General features: G+C 51.1%; 5 protein-coding genes across 5 annotated transcripts; 4 read left to right on the top strand and 1 right to left on the bottom strand.

Moving 5' to 3' along the window:
- Nucleotides 1–6,370: 6,370 nt before the first annotated feature.
- Nucleotides 6,371–8,416, bottom strand: CDV56_101493 (uncharacterized protein; the record flags this gene model as incomplete). The annotated part of the gene is made up of 2 exons (XM_026755112.1): nt 6,371–7,471; nt 7,520–8,416. The coding sequence occupies 2 exons, from the start codon at nt 8,414–8,416 to the stop codon at nt 6,371–6,373; spliced, it is 1,998 nt and encodes a 665-aa protein (XP_026617009.1).
- Nucleotides 8,417–9,789: 1,373 nt separating this feature from the next.
- Nucleotides 9,790–10,263, top strand: CDV56_101207 (serine palmitoyltransferase small subunit family protein; the record flags this gene model as incomplete). The annotated part of the gene is made up of 1 exon (XM_026754826.1): nt 9,790–10,263. One exon carries the CDS (start codon nt 9,790–9,792, stop codon nt 10,261–10,263), a length of 474 nt encoding a protein of 157 aa, XP_026617008.1.
- Nucleotides 10,264–11,723: 1,460 nt separating this feature from the next.
- Nucleotides 11,724–13,404, top strand: CDV56_100728 (rhomboid family membrane protein; the record flags this gene model as incomplete). Its single annotated transcript, XM_026754347.1, has 3 exons — nt 11,724–12,213; nt 12,273–13,291; nt 13,342–13,404. 3 exons carry the CDS (start codon nt 11,724–11,726, stop codon nt 13,402–13,404), a joined length of 1,572 nt encoding a protein of 523 aa, XP_026617007.1.
- Nucleotides 13,405–14,096: 692 nt separating this feature from the next.
- PFA3 (DHHC family palmitoyltransferase) lies at nt 14,097–15,829 on the top strand (the record flags this gene model as incomplete). The annotated part of the gene is made up of 2 exons (XM_026753951.1): nt 14,097–14,295; nt 14,367–15,829. 2 exons carry the CDS (start codon nt 14,097–14,099, stop codon nt 15,827–15,829), a joined length of 1,662 nt encoding a protein of 553 aa, XP_026617006.1.
- A 609-nt stretch (nt 15,830–16,438) lies between these two features.
- On the top strand, nt 16,439–16,866 carry CDV56_100006 (ubiquitin-conjugating enzyme E2; the record flags this gene model as incomplete). The annotated part of the gene is made up of 1 exon (XM_026753625.1): nt 16,439–16,866. A coding segment is annotated over one exon (428 nt), but the record flags the coding sequence as incomplete, so codon positions are not given.
- Nucleotides 16,867–16,875: the final 9 nt, after the last annotated feature.

Genomic DNA, 16,875 nt, shown 5'->3' with positions numbered 1-16,875 from the left:
GCTCGTACATCTATCGCTCGCCGGTGGCTGTAGAGGAACGAAGCGAATGTCGACAAGGAGATATTATCCGACGTCGACGAGGTCACATTGAGGATTGATGACTCCAGTACCTTCAGTTGTCATATAATCAACATTTCGACTCACATGTGCCAATTCCAGAAGCAACAGACGTTCTTAATCAGACATTCAGCGTCTTCCTACATCTGGACATGTGTTCCTGTTTGGGTCTTCAACTGGAACCCTCTTCAGTGCAAAAATCATTTCCCCCAGGATAAAAAGAGCCTGAACAGCCTTGAATTTAGTGGTCTTTGTCTTCGATGAACAGCTCCTGATCTTCAGCCACAAATCAATGGTGATTGCATTTATGATGTTCAGATGCTGCGCCACAATGGTGATAATGCTTGTTGCGGGATAATAGGCACCAATAAACTAAACCCCGCCAGGTGCTACAACTGAATTTCCTGGGTATGTCAAGGAAAATGTCGTTTCTCTGTGAATTTAACTGTGTTCATTATTGAACAGGTCAACAACTTCATGCTTTGTGTAATTATCAAAAGTAATGATGGTTTTGTCGGTGAGGAGATTTCTGTTCTCGCTTCTCTCTTCTCCAAGCTGAAAGTGGGCTGTCTCAGTTGCGTTTGAGGATAGCGGGGCAGAAGTGGCGTATTGGCGTGCCGCGTGTCAAGTGTCAACAAGACTAACGAGCTGACGGTGAGGCTGTGTCAATGAGGAACTGGGCTGATCTGACGCCGGCTCATGTCGGTTGTCCCGCAATGAATGGATAAATTGTTCCGTATCTCTCCAAGTTCGTTGTTGATTCTGTATGCAATCAGCTGCGGGCGGTCCTCTGCCTCAACCCCATAACTCGATCGTCTTCTATTGACTGCGGCAATGTCTGGACGACAGGACGATTTGGCCTACGGCCAGTACCACCGACGGGAAGATGATCAGGCAGAAAGCACGAGAAGCTTCGTGGGTGATACCTTCAAAAAGCTGAAGGACACTTATAAGCAACACCACTCCCAGCCCCAGCAGGCAGGACAGAGTCAGCCTCAGAGTTATAATCCAGGAGGTTATGGGGTGAGCCCATAAAGATCGCGTGCCTCGTGCTTGCAGTGACTAATATTATGTGACCGTCGGTTCAGGGTCAGAGTTACGAAAATCAAGGATCCTCGCAAAGCTACCCATACGGAAGCCAGAACCAGAACCAAAACCAGAGCTACACGTGCCAGAATCCCGAGTACCAGGCAAACCCCGCGAAACAGGACAAGCTTTCAGGACTTTTAGGAAAACTTCAAGACACCGTCACCGGAATTAGCTCGGACGTAGCCCAGCGAGTAGGCAATGCTCTCGATCCACAAGCATATGCAGAGTATGGTCCGAATAAGCCTCAGTCGGAGCACAGATTCGGTAGCTTTGCTGCTCCGCGACAGGCTAACGATGCGAAGTGGTATGTCGACGGATGCTCTTACTTCTATGCCGTCTCGAAGGCACTCGAGAGCGCCAGGGAGACAATCTGGATTCTGGACTGTAAGTGGCACTTATCCCGGGTACAAACAGAGCTTCTGTTTCGCGACTGACATTCTTTTGATAGGGTGGCTATCTCCTGAATTGTACCTGAGACGTCCACCTGCGAAGAATGAACAATATCGGCTGGATCGCATGCTGCAGGCCGCTGCGCAGCGTGGAGTGCGGGTCAACATCATTGTATACAAGGAGGTTACTCAGGCATTGACTCGTATGTACCAACTCACAGATCAAGACTGACAGGGCATTCCTGTTTCATTCCTGTTTCGAGTGCATTATGCTGATTGTGGATCACGCAGTGTCCTCCTCACACACCAAGCACGCTCTCGAAGACCTCCATCCCAATATCGCCGTGTTCCGCCACCCCGACCATCTTCCCGATCGTCAAGAACTTGCATCCTCGATTACTTCCTCTCTCCAAAATCTGACCTTGGACACGGTTTCGCTTGCAAAGATGTCCGGCGATGCGCTCAAGGGGCTGTATGGCATGAATGATGATGTGATCCTCTACTGGGCCCACCATGAAAAACTGTGCTTGATTGATGGCAGAATCGCCTTCATGGGAGGCTTGGATATGTGCTTTGGCCGATGGGATACGCACCAGCACGCTATTGCCGATGTCCATCCCACCAATCTTGACGACATTGTCTTCCCCGGTCAGGACTATAACAATGCTAGAGTCCTTGACTTCCAGGATGTTGTGCACTGGGAGAAGAACCAGCTGGATCGGAAACGTACCTCCCGTATGGGATGGTCCGATATCTCTGTGAGTTTGCACGGGCAGGTAGTGGAAGATTTGCGTCGGCATTTCGTGGAGCGTTGGAACTTCATCTACGACACGAAGTACCAGGTTCGCAAGGACGCAAGATATACCAGACTTGTCTTGTATGGCCGACCAGGCTCGCCCTCCGGTCAACAATACAATGCCCAGCAGTCGGCGCCACATCACCAACCTCCGCCGCAACAACAGGCCCCTGGCCTCTCTGCTTATCCCTCACAGCCGAATATTGGCGTTCAAGGAGCACCGGGCTACCAGTCGCCATCTGGCTACACGGGCTATTCCCCATCGCAGAGCGGCAGCCACCAATACACTTATACTGGGGATTCGTTCCCACCTCCCCCTCCGGGACAGCCTTCTAGTCAATATTCCACAGCCCCTCAATCTCAAGCCCAAGGTCATGGCCAAGCTCCTTATTACCCACCTCCACCTACTCAGGAGGCTTCTCACTCCCAGACAAGGGGCTTTGACGACTCCTATGAGGAATCTCGTGGCCAAGGCGACTCCGAACGGGGATCAAGCTTCAATCCTCGCCGCCTCAAGGAGGAGCTCACAGGATACGGCAATGTTCTTCGCGGACAATTGGCGGGACAAGTCCATCAATACCAGGATCGTCTGACTTCTTTTGGGCGCCACACCCCCCAGCCACGAGGCAACATGTCCTGCCAGATTGTGCGCAGCTGCGCGAAATGGAGTAATGGAACACCCACAGAACACTCGATCGCCGATGCTTACGCGGCTTTGATCCGCAACAGTGAGCACTTTGTCTACATCGAAAATCAGTTCTTCATCACGGCAACTGGTGATGCTCAGAAGCCGGTCAAGAACAAGATCGGTGCTGCTATCGTGGAGCGCATTCTGCGCGCAGCTCGGGCGGGCCAGAAATACAAGATCATTGTCGTGATTCCAACCGTCCCCTGTTTTGCTGGTGATCTTGAAGATGATGCATCTTTGGGAACGCGTGCCATTATGGAGTTCCAGTACAACTCCATCAACCGCGGAGGCCACAGTATCATGGAACTGATCGCCAAGGAGGGGTTCAACCCGATGGAATATATCCGGTTCTATAACCTTCGCAATTACGACCGCATCAATGTCAACAGTCGCATGATGGAAGCCGAGCAACGAAGCGGTGTCGACTATGAAGACGCTCGCAGACAACATGATCTGAATGCGGTGGGTCAAGGAGGCTATGGTCCTGGAGCTGCTCGGAGCGCTTTCGACACAAGTGTTCCATTCCAGCAACAATATCAGCAGGCTGCTCATCAAGTGTCGACTGCCAAGTCAACGTCCAGCCGGTGGGATACTGTTAGCGAGTGCTATATGCTTCACGGCGAGGACATTCGCAACGTGCCTTGGGAAGGCCCGAGTGAGGCCGAGATCGATGCATTTGTGACTGAGGAACTTTATGTTCATTCAAAGGTTCGACACCACCCTTGTGTAATGGACACTGGTTGACTAACGATGAATAGGTTATGATTGCCGATGACCGGGTCGTCATCTGTGGCTCTGCCAATCTGAATGATCGTTCTCAGCTCGGAGATCACGATTCTGAGATTGCGGTCATCATTGAAGACTACACTCCCGTTCAGTCCAGCATGAATGGCAAGCCGTGGACCGCAAGTCGCTTTGCCGCCTCTCTGCGTCGACAACTTTTCCGCAAGCACCTCGGTCTCCTGCCACCCCAGGATTACGAACGCCCAGACGCCAACTCTGAGCCTGTCGGCATTCCCAACCACTTTGACTTTGATGCGCCAGAGAGTCAAATCGTGGCAGATCCTCTTGCGGATACCCTCCAAAGCCTTTGGAACACTCGCGCAAGGACAAACACCGATGTCTTCCGCAAAGTCTTCCATGCTGTTCCGGACGACACCGTGCGCAACTGGGCGACATACCGGGAATTCTACAGCTACTATTTCCAAAACGCCGACAAGGAATCTTACGGCAAGGACGAGAAAGCCAAGCCGGCGCGGTACGAATATGGACATGTTGTGCGGGACGACTTCCCTCCTGGTCCAGAAGGCGTTCGACAGGTCAAGGAGCTGCTGAGCCAGGTCAAAGGCACGCTGGTCGAGATGCCATTGATGTTTTTGATCGAGGAAGATGTTGCAAAGTCGGGATTGGCTCTCAATGATTTGACGGAGCCCCTCTACACTTGAGGACGTTGGGATATTTTCTTTGTCTAATCATGAATTAGGAATCTAGTATTTTGGATAATTTGACCAATTTTTGTTCTTTCTTTCTTCCTGTTCATATCTTTAAGTTCTGACTTCAGGCTAAGTGGGTTGATATTGTTCCTCGAAGAACAATACCAAGAAGCGGCAATCTGATTGGACGACCACATCTTTGGTCATGAACCTCGCCCATTTGGATATCTCATCGCTAGATATTGTTGGGTACAATTCTCATATTATGAGAGTACTGGTGTCTGTCTTGGGAATGTGATTAGCAGTGCATACAATACGCCACTTGATGTGCTTGTGTCTCTCGATTGTCCTCCTACAGAAACCGCAACGGCGCGCATTGTGGCACCGCGTCAATCGACGAGGCATGAGCCTGAGTCGGTGTGCAAAAAAGACATAGATTCGAGCGTTCCAATAAAGTCTTCCTGTACATTCATGTATCTCTTGTTAGTGAAGGCCGAAATGATGAGAATCACGCTGACCACGAATCGTGTTCCAGGTCGATTGTTCACAAATGGAGACTACCGAACTGAATGAGTTCTTCTTTACGCAGCTGGAGATCCCAGAAAAAATACCCCATTGATATCAGGAGAAGAATGCTCGCCGAAGGCCGCGGACATTGACTGACAAATGAGAATGGCAATGGCGGTCTTTCAAGTCGAGAACAATATCAAGCCGATTGAATCTTCCCACCAGTCACAGCATTGACGAGCCATCGCAACCCCATTGACTCTGTCGGGAAGAATACTAATGCTCTCGACTTGAATATCAGCTTTTCTTCTTTATCCAACTCTATGGTATACGCCACTCAACGTGCACACCCCTGTTGACGTCCACGAAATGCAGGCATTCCTTTCAGCCACCAGACCATCACGCCTCCTCCTCCATCCTATCTTCCTCCTCTCTCATCATATCGAATCAAAGCTGAGATACACCACTTGAACAGCGTTGGCAGGCCGACTCAACATCCCTCAGACGAAGATATAAAGCCATCATGGAATCCCCCGAGACCATCCTCTTCTCCTCCACCATCAAGCACATCAATCCCAAAATCCAATCTTCAAGCATCCAAAACTTCATTCTTTGCTTCACGCAAAACCCCAAATCAATCAAAATGTCTCCCCAGAACTCCATCGAGAACGCCGTTGTTGTTAAGTGTACGTACCTTCCTCTCCTGCCAATCTGTCTTGCAAGTATACTAACATGTTGCCTCTAGCCTCCCCCGGTGGCGGCTGCGTCGTCATGTAAACGCCCACACGACGAGCTCCACGCCCGCAAAGTTCCACGCCCATAACCCCAATCCGACCAGTGCCCGTTAAATTAGCCACCACCGGCCCAAGATCAACCGACCAAATGCGGGCGTCTACTGTCTTTTCGTTCTGAGATGTTTCTGCTCTTATCCTATAGCGACCCCAGGGTCCGCGTGCTTTTGGCCTCTCCTCGCCCCCACGAAATACGATTATCTGACACGACATGAACTCATTCGACTTCGTTGGATGGTGGCTGTTTTGGAGGATAGCCGGGTAGTGATGACGAGGAGGGGGAGGAGGGCGCTCCGTTGTTCTGAAAGGGGGGGAGAGAGTGCCGGGCGGTAGTTCTGGGCTCTTGTCTCGCTGTTCATTCCACTCTCTTGGTGCATCTGTTTTGTCTTCCGGGCTAGCTGCTTGTTGTATCTTGGGCTAATTGAGATCTGGTCGGTACTGGAACTTGTTTTTCTTTTTACAAACTTTGGTCGCGATAATTCGGAATGAATGTGAAGATCTGATCGATTTGCTTCGTTGTAAGTTGCAAGTAAAGGCCTATGAGATATCATGCATAGTTTGCTTTTAAACAAGGTCTTCATCTCATTGTTTATACGGCTAGGGTATATCGAAAGCAATCATCATAGTACCGTCTCCTTCCGAATAGCATCCACCCGAGCGATATCATCCGCACTCGGCTCCAACGACCCCAAATCCGTGCTCGCGAACGCATTTTCTAGCGCGTCCTCGACCTGTTCGACAACATGCGAGATGAGCCCTACGGAGCGGGCCATGCCGATCTGAGACATCTCCTCTCCGACAGCGGCCTCGATGCGGCCGTCACCACCATTCTGCGTCATCTCTGCCTCGAAAGCATGACAGAGGGTCTTGAGGGGTTCCAGGAATCGACTGCGGAAGTAAGGGTAGGTCTTCTCGAGCTGTAATTGCGTCCGGAGCGTCGAAGACTGAAGCAGGATGTAGTACAGGTTTAATGCAGCGTGGATGGATGGAGCCAGGGTCTGAGAGAATCTGATCCATGACGCTGCAATGTCGGCAGATACGTTGAGAAACAGATCGGCTGAGTTGAAAAGCAGTGGGAACAGAACAGAGAAGTAGTGAGGGTTGAGGAAGATGTTTGTGGCGCTATTGGATGATTGAGCTGTCGCAGCTAGAATCTCCTTCTTCAGCCACCCGACTGCGCGGTCCTTTACCGTCTGCAGCTGTTCGTCCTCCAGGACTCTGCGAATGACTTTGAAGCGGGTGCTTTGAGAGGGATGACTGTGGACAATGACTTCCGGGAGCTGCCGGATGACGCTGTATGTCTGCCGGGTCGTACAAGCAGTCACTGCGAGAAGAAGATCGTAAAATTCCTTATCGTCTGTGGGTTCCCCAATCGAGTTGTTGCGTAATGCAAGGGCAGTCAATGTGAGTAGAGAGTCAAGAAGCGGCTGCGGCTGCCCGAATGCTACCTCGTCCGGAGTTTTGACTTGCCCGATGAAATTCGAATAGATACGTGCTAGATCAGGGAAGACCGGGATGGGAGTAACTTGAGCGGACGAGAACAGCTCAACCATGGCGGCCCGTCCAGCGAGCAGTAACAGCGAACCATGTCTCTCCAGCGGAATGTCCTCGACATTTTTAGGGGGCTCATCAAAGTCCAATGGCGCAGGCTGGTTTTTAGCAGGCTGGAAGACAATTGCGAGCAGTTGATCGTCGCTCAAACCAAAGTCCCTCGACAAAGCCTATGTCGGTCAGAATGTGCAATGCTCGCGGAATGAGTCAAAACCTACAATGATCTTCGCCAGTATCATGTCTCTGTCCTTCAAATAGTTGTTATTGGAATACACATCGGTTTGCGAGGCCTTCCCGGGTAAGCGCGTCTCCGGATGAAGCTTCTCATGCAACCGGATGGCCCAGGACATCCCTGGGTCCATGGGACCGGCCAGACTTAGTAAATATGATTTGAGAAGTTCGATCAGACCAAACTGTAAGAAGCGTTTAACAAGAGCCGGTTCGTCATTGCTCTTCGGGGATGGAGATTGCACTTCGGCTTCGGGATCTGGGGCGGACGCGGCTGACACCCGCAACACGCTGGACTCGCTGGCTGATCTAGGAGGTGGTGCTGGTCTTTTCGTCGGGGACACGTCACGGAGAAACTCCAAAACTGCAATTGTCGTCTCACTGGTTGGCATCGTGGTGTATGCTTCTAGCACTGCCTGGAGGGATGTCGCGAGAAATCGGCTTGGGGATTTGGTCTGAATTCGGGAATGCAGTATAGAGAGCATGGCGACAAGACAATTGAATTGCATGACATATCGTGGAGTATGGCTGGTAGTTGATTTAGAATGTGTTTCCGGTGTATGAAAGTCTCCCGGTGGGGTCTGAGCGTTGGAGTCGTCCTCATCAGGTTGAAGCCGCATCAGGGCATCAGAAACCCGCAAGATAACTTCTCTGGGATTACCAAGTCGAGCAACATCTTGCAAGCATTCCAGCGACTGAGGCAGCATTGGTAGTAAAAGCTGGACCAGATCCCAGCCGATGTTTGTGGTTAAGGTCTCATCTTGTAGCAGCTTATGCAGAGTGGGCAAGCGGGCGGGAGTCAATTGGTACTCCAACAGGGTGAGATAGGTGAGATAGTCGGTCGCTGGCGGCAAAGCCTGGATGAGAGGATCTTCTTCTTCCGCCATGATGATGAAGTTGATGGATGATTGTCAGGAACAGTGAGGGAGTTGATCTAGATAGAGTTCAGAACAGAGAGAGAACTAAGGAACAGGAAGTGGGGGGTGGTTCAGCACGGTTGCCCATGACATCACTGGCTGAATCAGCGGTAAACACTAACTACCTTAAGAGGTAGTGTCACCTGATTAGGTGCTCACGTACAGTACTCAGATTATCTACAACTTCCTGGAGGAAGGAGGATTATGAATATTTCTGATAATCACATGGCTCTTAAGGAAGTAGTATTGCAATCGAGGATCCGCGGCTGACTTTGGTAGGCTGAGAGGCTGTACGGAGTACGGAGTAGACCAGGCTGGATATTGAAGCCAAGATAATAGAGGATGACGATCTTCATAACACGCACTGGATTAGGAAGAACAGCATAAGGCTTATGGACTAATTGAGGACTGAATAAGTTCATCTCCTGAAGTGACTCTGTCTGATACTATTATCGAACCTATCGAACTATAATTATTATCTAGATCTAATCAATATTTTTCAGGGTGGAAAAAAAAAAAAAAAATTGCTGCCGAGTGCCGATGAGTTCCGCCAGGCTGAGTAGAGTTCGGACAAGACACAATAATGATGTCGCTACCAGCTTTCACTTTAATCAAGGTATCGATCAGGAGATGAATGATTCTTTAATTATAATCATTGTTCTAAGCATCAATAATAATAGTGAGATTAAAGCAATGCTGAGATACCTGGACAGAGTTCCATCCTTGTCCATAGGGTAACAAGCTACCTAGCAAAGGGTGGATGATCCTGCGGCTGTTTTCATCCGCGCCCTACCGGGTTCTCCAATCCTGTTCTTCCTCTTCCTCGAGGTATAATAATCTTAATACCTGCTACTAATCACACCCCTTCTTTTCCTCTCCTTGTCGGATTCTTCTTCCTTCCTTCATTCCCTCTTCTGTATTGGTACCATATACTCTTCTCGTTCTTGCCTGTTACATAAAATAGCATTCGCGCTCCTTTAGCGACTCTATTCAGCAATTGGATTCTAGTATCTTATCTTTTCAGCCTCTTCCGGTTATCCCGGCATCCCGTCCATTTTGCCGGGCTCAACTCAATACTCAACGACCTAACGGGAAAAGGGAGCTCAACTCTCTTGCGTGAAGTCAGCCAAATAAAGAGGACGTACCTGCATTTATTGCTAGGGATTTTACCTAGCAGTGGCTGGGAAAGCGGACCTTGCAATATCCGCAAGGAAAGAACCAAAGGGAGGCCCGTGACGCGACTTCTTCAACACCTTGAAAGGGACGTGACAAGACCGCTTTCCTCCGAGACAAAAAGAATACCGAAAATTAGCTTCAAAAGCAAAGGCTCAACCTACACGGCCATGGCAACCGAAGTCCAAACCTTCTACACCCCTTCCACCACGACACACATCTCCTCCCATGCTCCGGCCGCGGTCGACGAGCTCATCAGCAAATATTCATCCACAATGGCAACTGCATCGAGCACAAACTCGGCCAGCCATCTGATGATGAAGAATCCCCGTCGCAACATCCTGCAACGTATTGGCGATCATGTTCAATTGGGATATTACCGCTACGAGGTCACTTTCGGACTGTATGTGATGACACCAGGCGAAAAGCTCGTCGCCAACACGTTCGTCATTGTGGTGCTCTCTCTTCTCTTCTGGGCGCTGGTGCTCTACTTCCCATCTTTGCTGTACCAGAAGCTGAGCCGCCTGGTGTGGCTGCTTACCGGCCACAGCGGAGAGGAGATGGGCGCTGCTTTCGGCATTCTCGATACGCATGCCAGCCCTGCATCTTCGGCATTCTCCGCTTCGGGAAGTCCATCGTCATGAGAGGAGCGGACTTTGTATAGACATAAACGACTTTGTATTCTTTCTAATTTCCATCCGTTTGGATCTGGAAGTCAGTGTTGGTGGTAAGTCATCTTTCGATCAAGTCTCTTTCTCGCGCAGCAAGCTCACTGTTTTCTGCTCAAAAGATTTCTGTCGACTGCTTACTTTTAAGGCGTTTAAAATGGGGCGTTCTTTGGGCTATCGTTTTCGTCCTATGGCGACACAATCTCGCCCTGAAGAATTAATGAACTAGGAGGAACCGGATTATTAATGTGAGCACGAGTACTGAACGGATTCAACGACGGTTATAATAATGCGTACTCGAAGCTCGGAGGGTCGACGATTGGTGGGCACTTCTGATTGCAGAGCCTCTCATCTTTCGCTTCTACACACTAGGTGTTTTTGGGTTCAAGACGGGATTGAGTTCTATTAATCATATTCAACCCCATTGCATTCACTAATGTCTCCCTCTGGTTGATGCACAAGATAGATAACACTCGCCTTGCGGAACAGAAGCTGACTGGCTTGTGTGACTGAGGCGTTGAATAATGCTTAATGTCAAATGTGAGATTTTATGAACAGAATACGAAGATACACTGCCTGCCTACCCCAAGGCTGGAACTGGATGATCTCCAGTAGACTCGTAACGAGAATTAGATAGTTATGTAGAATATCAAACATGAGATGGCTGTGCTGACTGCGAAACCTGCGAGGTCTGCGGTGGGCCAAATCCGTCGAAGCGAAGTTAGGTACGGAGTACGGACAGTACCTGACCCAAGTAATAATAGTGTGGCAGAGTAAACACTCCAGAGGGCACGATCCACTGGGCCAACCCAGCCCTTGGAGGGCAATAATAATCGTCGTAATCAGAGTTTGTGGATTCCTGAGCACGGTCATTTGATTTGCTGCATCCAAACAGTGCTGTGTGGCAGTGGCAGGACATTTGAACAGTGCCAGTGATGATGTATATTACGAGTTCACCAGATGATCGGCGCCAAAAATAGTGCGCCACAGCCAAAAGTGACTGCCTAGGAACCACCTGGATATCCCTCTGACAACTAACTCTCTCTTTCTGCTTCATATCTCTTGATACAGTCGTTACCAGATTTCCCACTTTTCTTGGATTGCCGTCGTTTGCCGAGCGTCTCGTGTCTTTGACCTAGAGTCCTTTGATAGTCTTCTTTGTTATTGCCATCTCGTGCTCTCCTCCACCTCCTTTTGCCCAGACGGGATCCATCAGACTAGGCCGATTATCTCGTTTCAGCTCGTGGCTGCGACCTTCGTCATCAGGATATTGAGACTATCCACAGGTTTATTTGTGATTCCTCTGAACAGTTGCTGTCAAATCTCTGAATTGATCACTGCTATCTATCTTATTCTACGATCCGTCACCATTTATAGAGGATTGCAGCAACCTCCGTCCAGTGCCAAATTCTCACTGCCGCGGCTGTCCATCCAATATGGCGGCCCACAGCTATTACAACGGCGGCTACAGTAACAATCCTCCAACCTACGAGCAAGCCTTTCCTCACACCGAACCCGTCGATCGCGTCTCTCCGGTCTCACAGGGGCATGGTTACACAGGTAACAGCGGACACCCGTATGCAACTGCCGACTATGACTCTCATGATCTTCGGCACAGCCAACAATCGATCGAATCAGATCAGGGGCCATATGTAGCGGGCGGCAGGTTCAATGAGGCCGATCACTACTCCGACAATATACCTCTGAAAGCACACAATCAGTATCCAAATGGATCTCCACCGCCAAGTTGGATGCAGCAGCCAACTCAATACGCGCCAGAACCCACGGCAATGGAGCCCGCCGGGCCCCCAGTTGGTCCGATGAGGAGACAGAAGAAGGGGATATTTAAGAAGAAGATTGCTTGGGTGACATATACATTTACCATAGCCCAGATTATCGTTTTTATCGTCGAGCTGGTGAAGAATGGTATGTGCTCTTAGCGATGCGTTCTTCCGCTGGAGGTCCTTCCTACTGACTTTTTGCAGCTCAACTTACAGGAAGCCCGATCGAACTCCACCCCCAGTTCAACCCGATGATTGGCCCTTCGCCGTACGTTCAGATCAACATGGGAGCGAGGTACACGCCGTGTATGAAGAACGTGGACAAGATTCAGAATTCGGCCGTGGAGTTTCTGTTCCCGTGTCCTAACGCGACATCGACCGCGGATTATGTATGCACACTCTCGGAGCTGTGCGGTTTCAATGGAGTGCCGAACCCGGTCCCAGGCGGCTCCCTGGACGATCGCCCTGAGCCAAATCAATGGTTCCGGTTCATCATTCCCATGTTCCTTCACACCGGGGTTATCCACATCGGGTTCAACTTGCTGGTTCAAATGACGATGGGCGCGGATATGGAGAGAACGGTCGGATGGTGGCGGTACGCCCTTGTCTACTTGGCCAGCGGTATCTGGGGTTTCGTGCTCGGCGGAAACTACGCAGCTCAGGGCGAGAGTTCTTGCGGCTGCTCGGGCAGTCTCTTCGGCATCCTGGCTCTCTATATCTTGGATCTCCTCTACACATGGGGTGAACGGTCGAGTCCATGGGTTGAGCTGGTGATCATGGTTCTTGGTATCGCCATTTCTTTCGTGCTGGGGTTGCTTCCGGGCTTGGACAACTTTTCACACATTGGAGGCTTCACCATGGGTCTCGCGTCTGGTCTCTGTATTATGAGATCTCCCAATGCTCTTCGCGAACGCATTGGTCTTGCCCGTAACCCATACGTGGCCATGACGGGTGCCGCGGGTGCCAGCACTGTCCCAGAAAATAAGGTCACCAACCCTGGCTCAAGCATTGCCGAATTTTTCAAGGCTCGCAAGGGCCCCAAAAGCTCGAAGGATTCAAGTGCTCTGGCTTTCTTCAAGGGTCGCAAACCACTGTGGTGGGCTTGGTGGTTGGTACGACTCGGGGCATTGGTTGCAGTCCTCGTGGGCTTCATCTTGCTTATTGTGGACTTTTACAAGTATCACACCTCAAATTGCTCGTGGTGCTACAGACTGAGCTGCTTGGTGAGTCGTCTCGATTGAATCTAGATCCGTGACATACTAACACTTTGAAGCCGGTCAATGATTGGTGCGAGCAGGGTCAGATCACAGTTGTCAACACAACCACAACAAACTAGTTTCATTTTTGTGCCATCGAGAAGATTGGGAGAAGGACATCGGAGCAAGAGAGGAATCTAGATCCGCTTTCTCAAAGACATAGCGTATAAAGTGGTTCAAGCAGACCGCATCTCGATTCTGTTCTTATCACCAAGTGGCGTTCTTTTGGTATTTATTGGGATGATTTTGATGTTACTATACCCAGGAAGAGAATATGTCTATGGACTGGAATCTCAATCACAGAGTGACAATTCAGCTGTCTGATTCCTAAAATAACCTACTACTTGCACAACAGTCAAGGGTGGCTGTGGCTGACGCCAACCACGTGTAGAATTACGCATGCATCGATACCTTAGGTGGCTGTGCAGTTGGTAATTACCGTACGATACCGCTATCCTCTCGTCATCAAGACGGCTATCTCAGAGATCCGCAATCATCCACCAGGCTCCAGTTCATCATCATCATCATCATCATCATCGCATTGTTTTGAGTGCTCTGGATCGTGCCAGTTTTTCAATTGCTTTTCTTCGTCTTGCTTTTGTTTTCACTATCCTCTTTAATCTTCGAATACCAAGTCTTCCTTGTTATTAACCATTACTGTGCTACTCGCCAACCAACTATACCGCTCCAGAATCTAGTTCGCAATGATCGCCTACTCATAGATCGTCTCGATGCACTCGTTCTAGCTGTTAGATATACACCTGCAGTCACGATGGCAACCCTGGCGACATCGCCGCCAACGTCTCCATCCTGGCCCAAACGCCGCCCGCGCGCCTGGGCCCTCCGGTGCGAACGATATTGTTGCGCTGCGGTAACGTATTTTCCTCTGGCATTTGTGTACAGTCTGACGACGTGGGCGGTCTACGTCGAAGCGAGTACCGGGTTGAAGCCGTCGCGAAGCCCATGGATCGGTACGTTGCGAATGGACCTGTGCGAGACAATGTGCGGATGGGGATCGGAAACTGACTGGTGTTTGTAATAGGGTTACCGAGTACGATACTGGGGGTCCTTCTCTACATATGCCTTAATATCTCGTACACGGTGGCGGTCTTTACGGATCCCGGATCGCCGCTGACGACTGGGGCTGGTCGGCATCAATACAGTGCGCTGCCTGTCACCGAGTTGCCGGAGTATACGGCGTACACGGTGAACTCGACTGGGGGATCTCGGTTTTGCAAGAAATGTCAGTGTCCGAAGCCGGACCGGGCGCACCATTGCTCGACGTGTAAGCGATGCGTGCTGAAGATGGACCATCACTGTCCGTGGCTTGCGACTTGTGTGGGGCTGTACAATTACAAGGCGTTTCTGCTGTTCTTGGTCTATACGTCGCTGTTCTGCTGGGTGGATTTTGCGGTGGCGGCAACGTGGATTTGGACGGAGGTGTTTAATGATGCTCCGTATCTGGAGTCGATGCTGCCGGTGAATGTGGTGTTGCTGGCTATTTTGGGCGGGATTATTGGACTGGTGCTGACGGGGTTCACGGCATGGCATATCAGTCTTGCGGTCCGGGGCATGACGACGATCGAATGTTTGGAGAAGACGCGGTATGTGTCGCCATTGCGGAAAGCGCTGGATCGTCACCGCTATCAGCACATACTGGGGAACCACGGGGATGGTGACGGGGACAGTCCCGCTCCGGACAGCTTTGGCCACCGGCTGCAGGATTACGGGCAGCAGATTCTCGAAGCGCATGCTAATGCGATTCCCGGGGTTACTCGGGCCGAGGAAGGGGAGGAGCGGCTCTCTCCGGCACCAGGGCAGCCCACTGGCCATGGGGTGTCCGATGATCAACTCACGCCCGCCCAACAGGCGCTGACACGATCGTTTGCGGAGCTGGAAAGACAGCGTGAGCACGACAGATACCAGGATTACCTGAACGAGGAGGATAACGGAAAGTTACCGCACGCGTTTGATCTCGGGTGGCGCAAGAATCTCCTGCATCTGTTCGGCAACCGGCCCCTACTCTGGCCCATCCCTGTGTGCACGACCACCGGCGATGGTTGGCGCTGGGAACCGAGCAGGAAATTTCTTGAAGCGCAAGAAGGACTACGTCTAAAGCGAGAACAGGACATGGCCAACCAGCAGCATTACTACCGTGACCTGTACTCACGTAACATGAACAACAGCCGAGCCTGGCTAGGGACGGACGCTGCAGCCCCCACATGGAATCCGAATCAGCCGTTAGACAGCTTCCGAAACCTGGAACGGCCCGCTACGGGGGTGTCGATGCAGACTTTGGCCCCCATGTCCCCGCGACCACGGCCGGGTGATAGTGATTTCGAGGATGATATCAGTGAGACTGACCTTTTGAACCAAGGCTCCGTGAGCAACCCGGGAGCCGTCGCCGCAAACGGGGCTGTAGGCCGATCGCGAAAACCGGACGAGGCAGGCAGCGCGACCACTAACCGACGAGAGGACTCGAGCGAGTGGCGGGACTGGGATTGATGACCTTGGGTTTTGCTAGTTCTTTTGTTACTTGCAGTCTGGTCTTGGACATAGCCGGAACATGCATACATGAATAGGTCGTACGGAGTATATACTTCTGATATGAGGAGATGAAATTAATACGGGCGCAATTTCTGTACGATATCTCTGGTTAGATCTGAAGGAGTATTAGATTAAAATGGCTTATCTGGTGCTGCTAAGGAGACTCCATTGCGAGAGTTGATTGGTTGCCTGAGGTATACACGAATTTCTCCGTAGCGCGTGGAAACTTCAACGTCATTTGAATAGGACAAGCTGGCATTTTTCTATCTCGCCCTCGACGGGGTATTTATTCACTCCATCTCCTGGACTACATACAAGCAGTACTAGTTCTGATAATCCATGAAGGTTGACATGTTCCAATGTCTACATAGGAACATTTGACGCCTGTATAGTGGTCGCCACCTTATCAGTCATCAGCCATCACACGCCAATCTGATAACCTCTATCAGATCTACTGTCTACATCCAACCCGCCTCAGTCCAACACACACACAACATCCCATCCTACAACAAGACAACTGGCTCTGCTGCGCATCGCATCGCATCGCATCGCTCCACCACGCCAGCAATGACGTCCCCCTCCCACCGACGCCTCCTAAAAGAAGCCTCCGAACTCGCCTCCCACCCCTCCCCACACTTCACCGCACACCCGGTCTCCGACTCCAACCTCTACGACTGGCACTTCACCCTCGCCGGACCGCCGCCGCCCTCGCCCTACGCCGGCGGCATCTACCACGGCCGCATCGTCCTCCCCGCAACCTACCCGCTGCGCCCGCCGTCCTTCCGCTTCCTCACCCCCTCCGGCCGCTTCGAGGTCAACCGCGAGATCTGCCTGAGTATCTCGGGCCACCACGAGGAGACGTGGCAGCCCGCGTGGGGGATCCGGACGGCGCTGATTGCGCTGCGGAGTTTCATGGATGGGGATGCGAAGGGGCAGGTTGGGGGGCTGGATGTGGGCGACGGTGTGAGGAGGCAGTATGCGGCTGAGAGCCGGGGGTGGGTGTG

The sequence above is a fragment of the Aspergillus thermomutatus genome (assembly GCF_002237265.1).
Source record: "Aspergillus thermomutatus strain HMR AF 39 chromosome Unknown NODE_30, whole genome shotgun sequence".
Lineage (NCBI taxonomy): Eukaryota > Fungi > Ascomycota > Eurotiomycetes > Eurotiales > Aspergillaceae > Aspergillus > Aspergillus thermomutatus.
The sequence above is the reverse complement of the archived record's forward strand: the minus strand, read 5'-3'. Positions and strand labels throughout refer to the sequence as shown.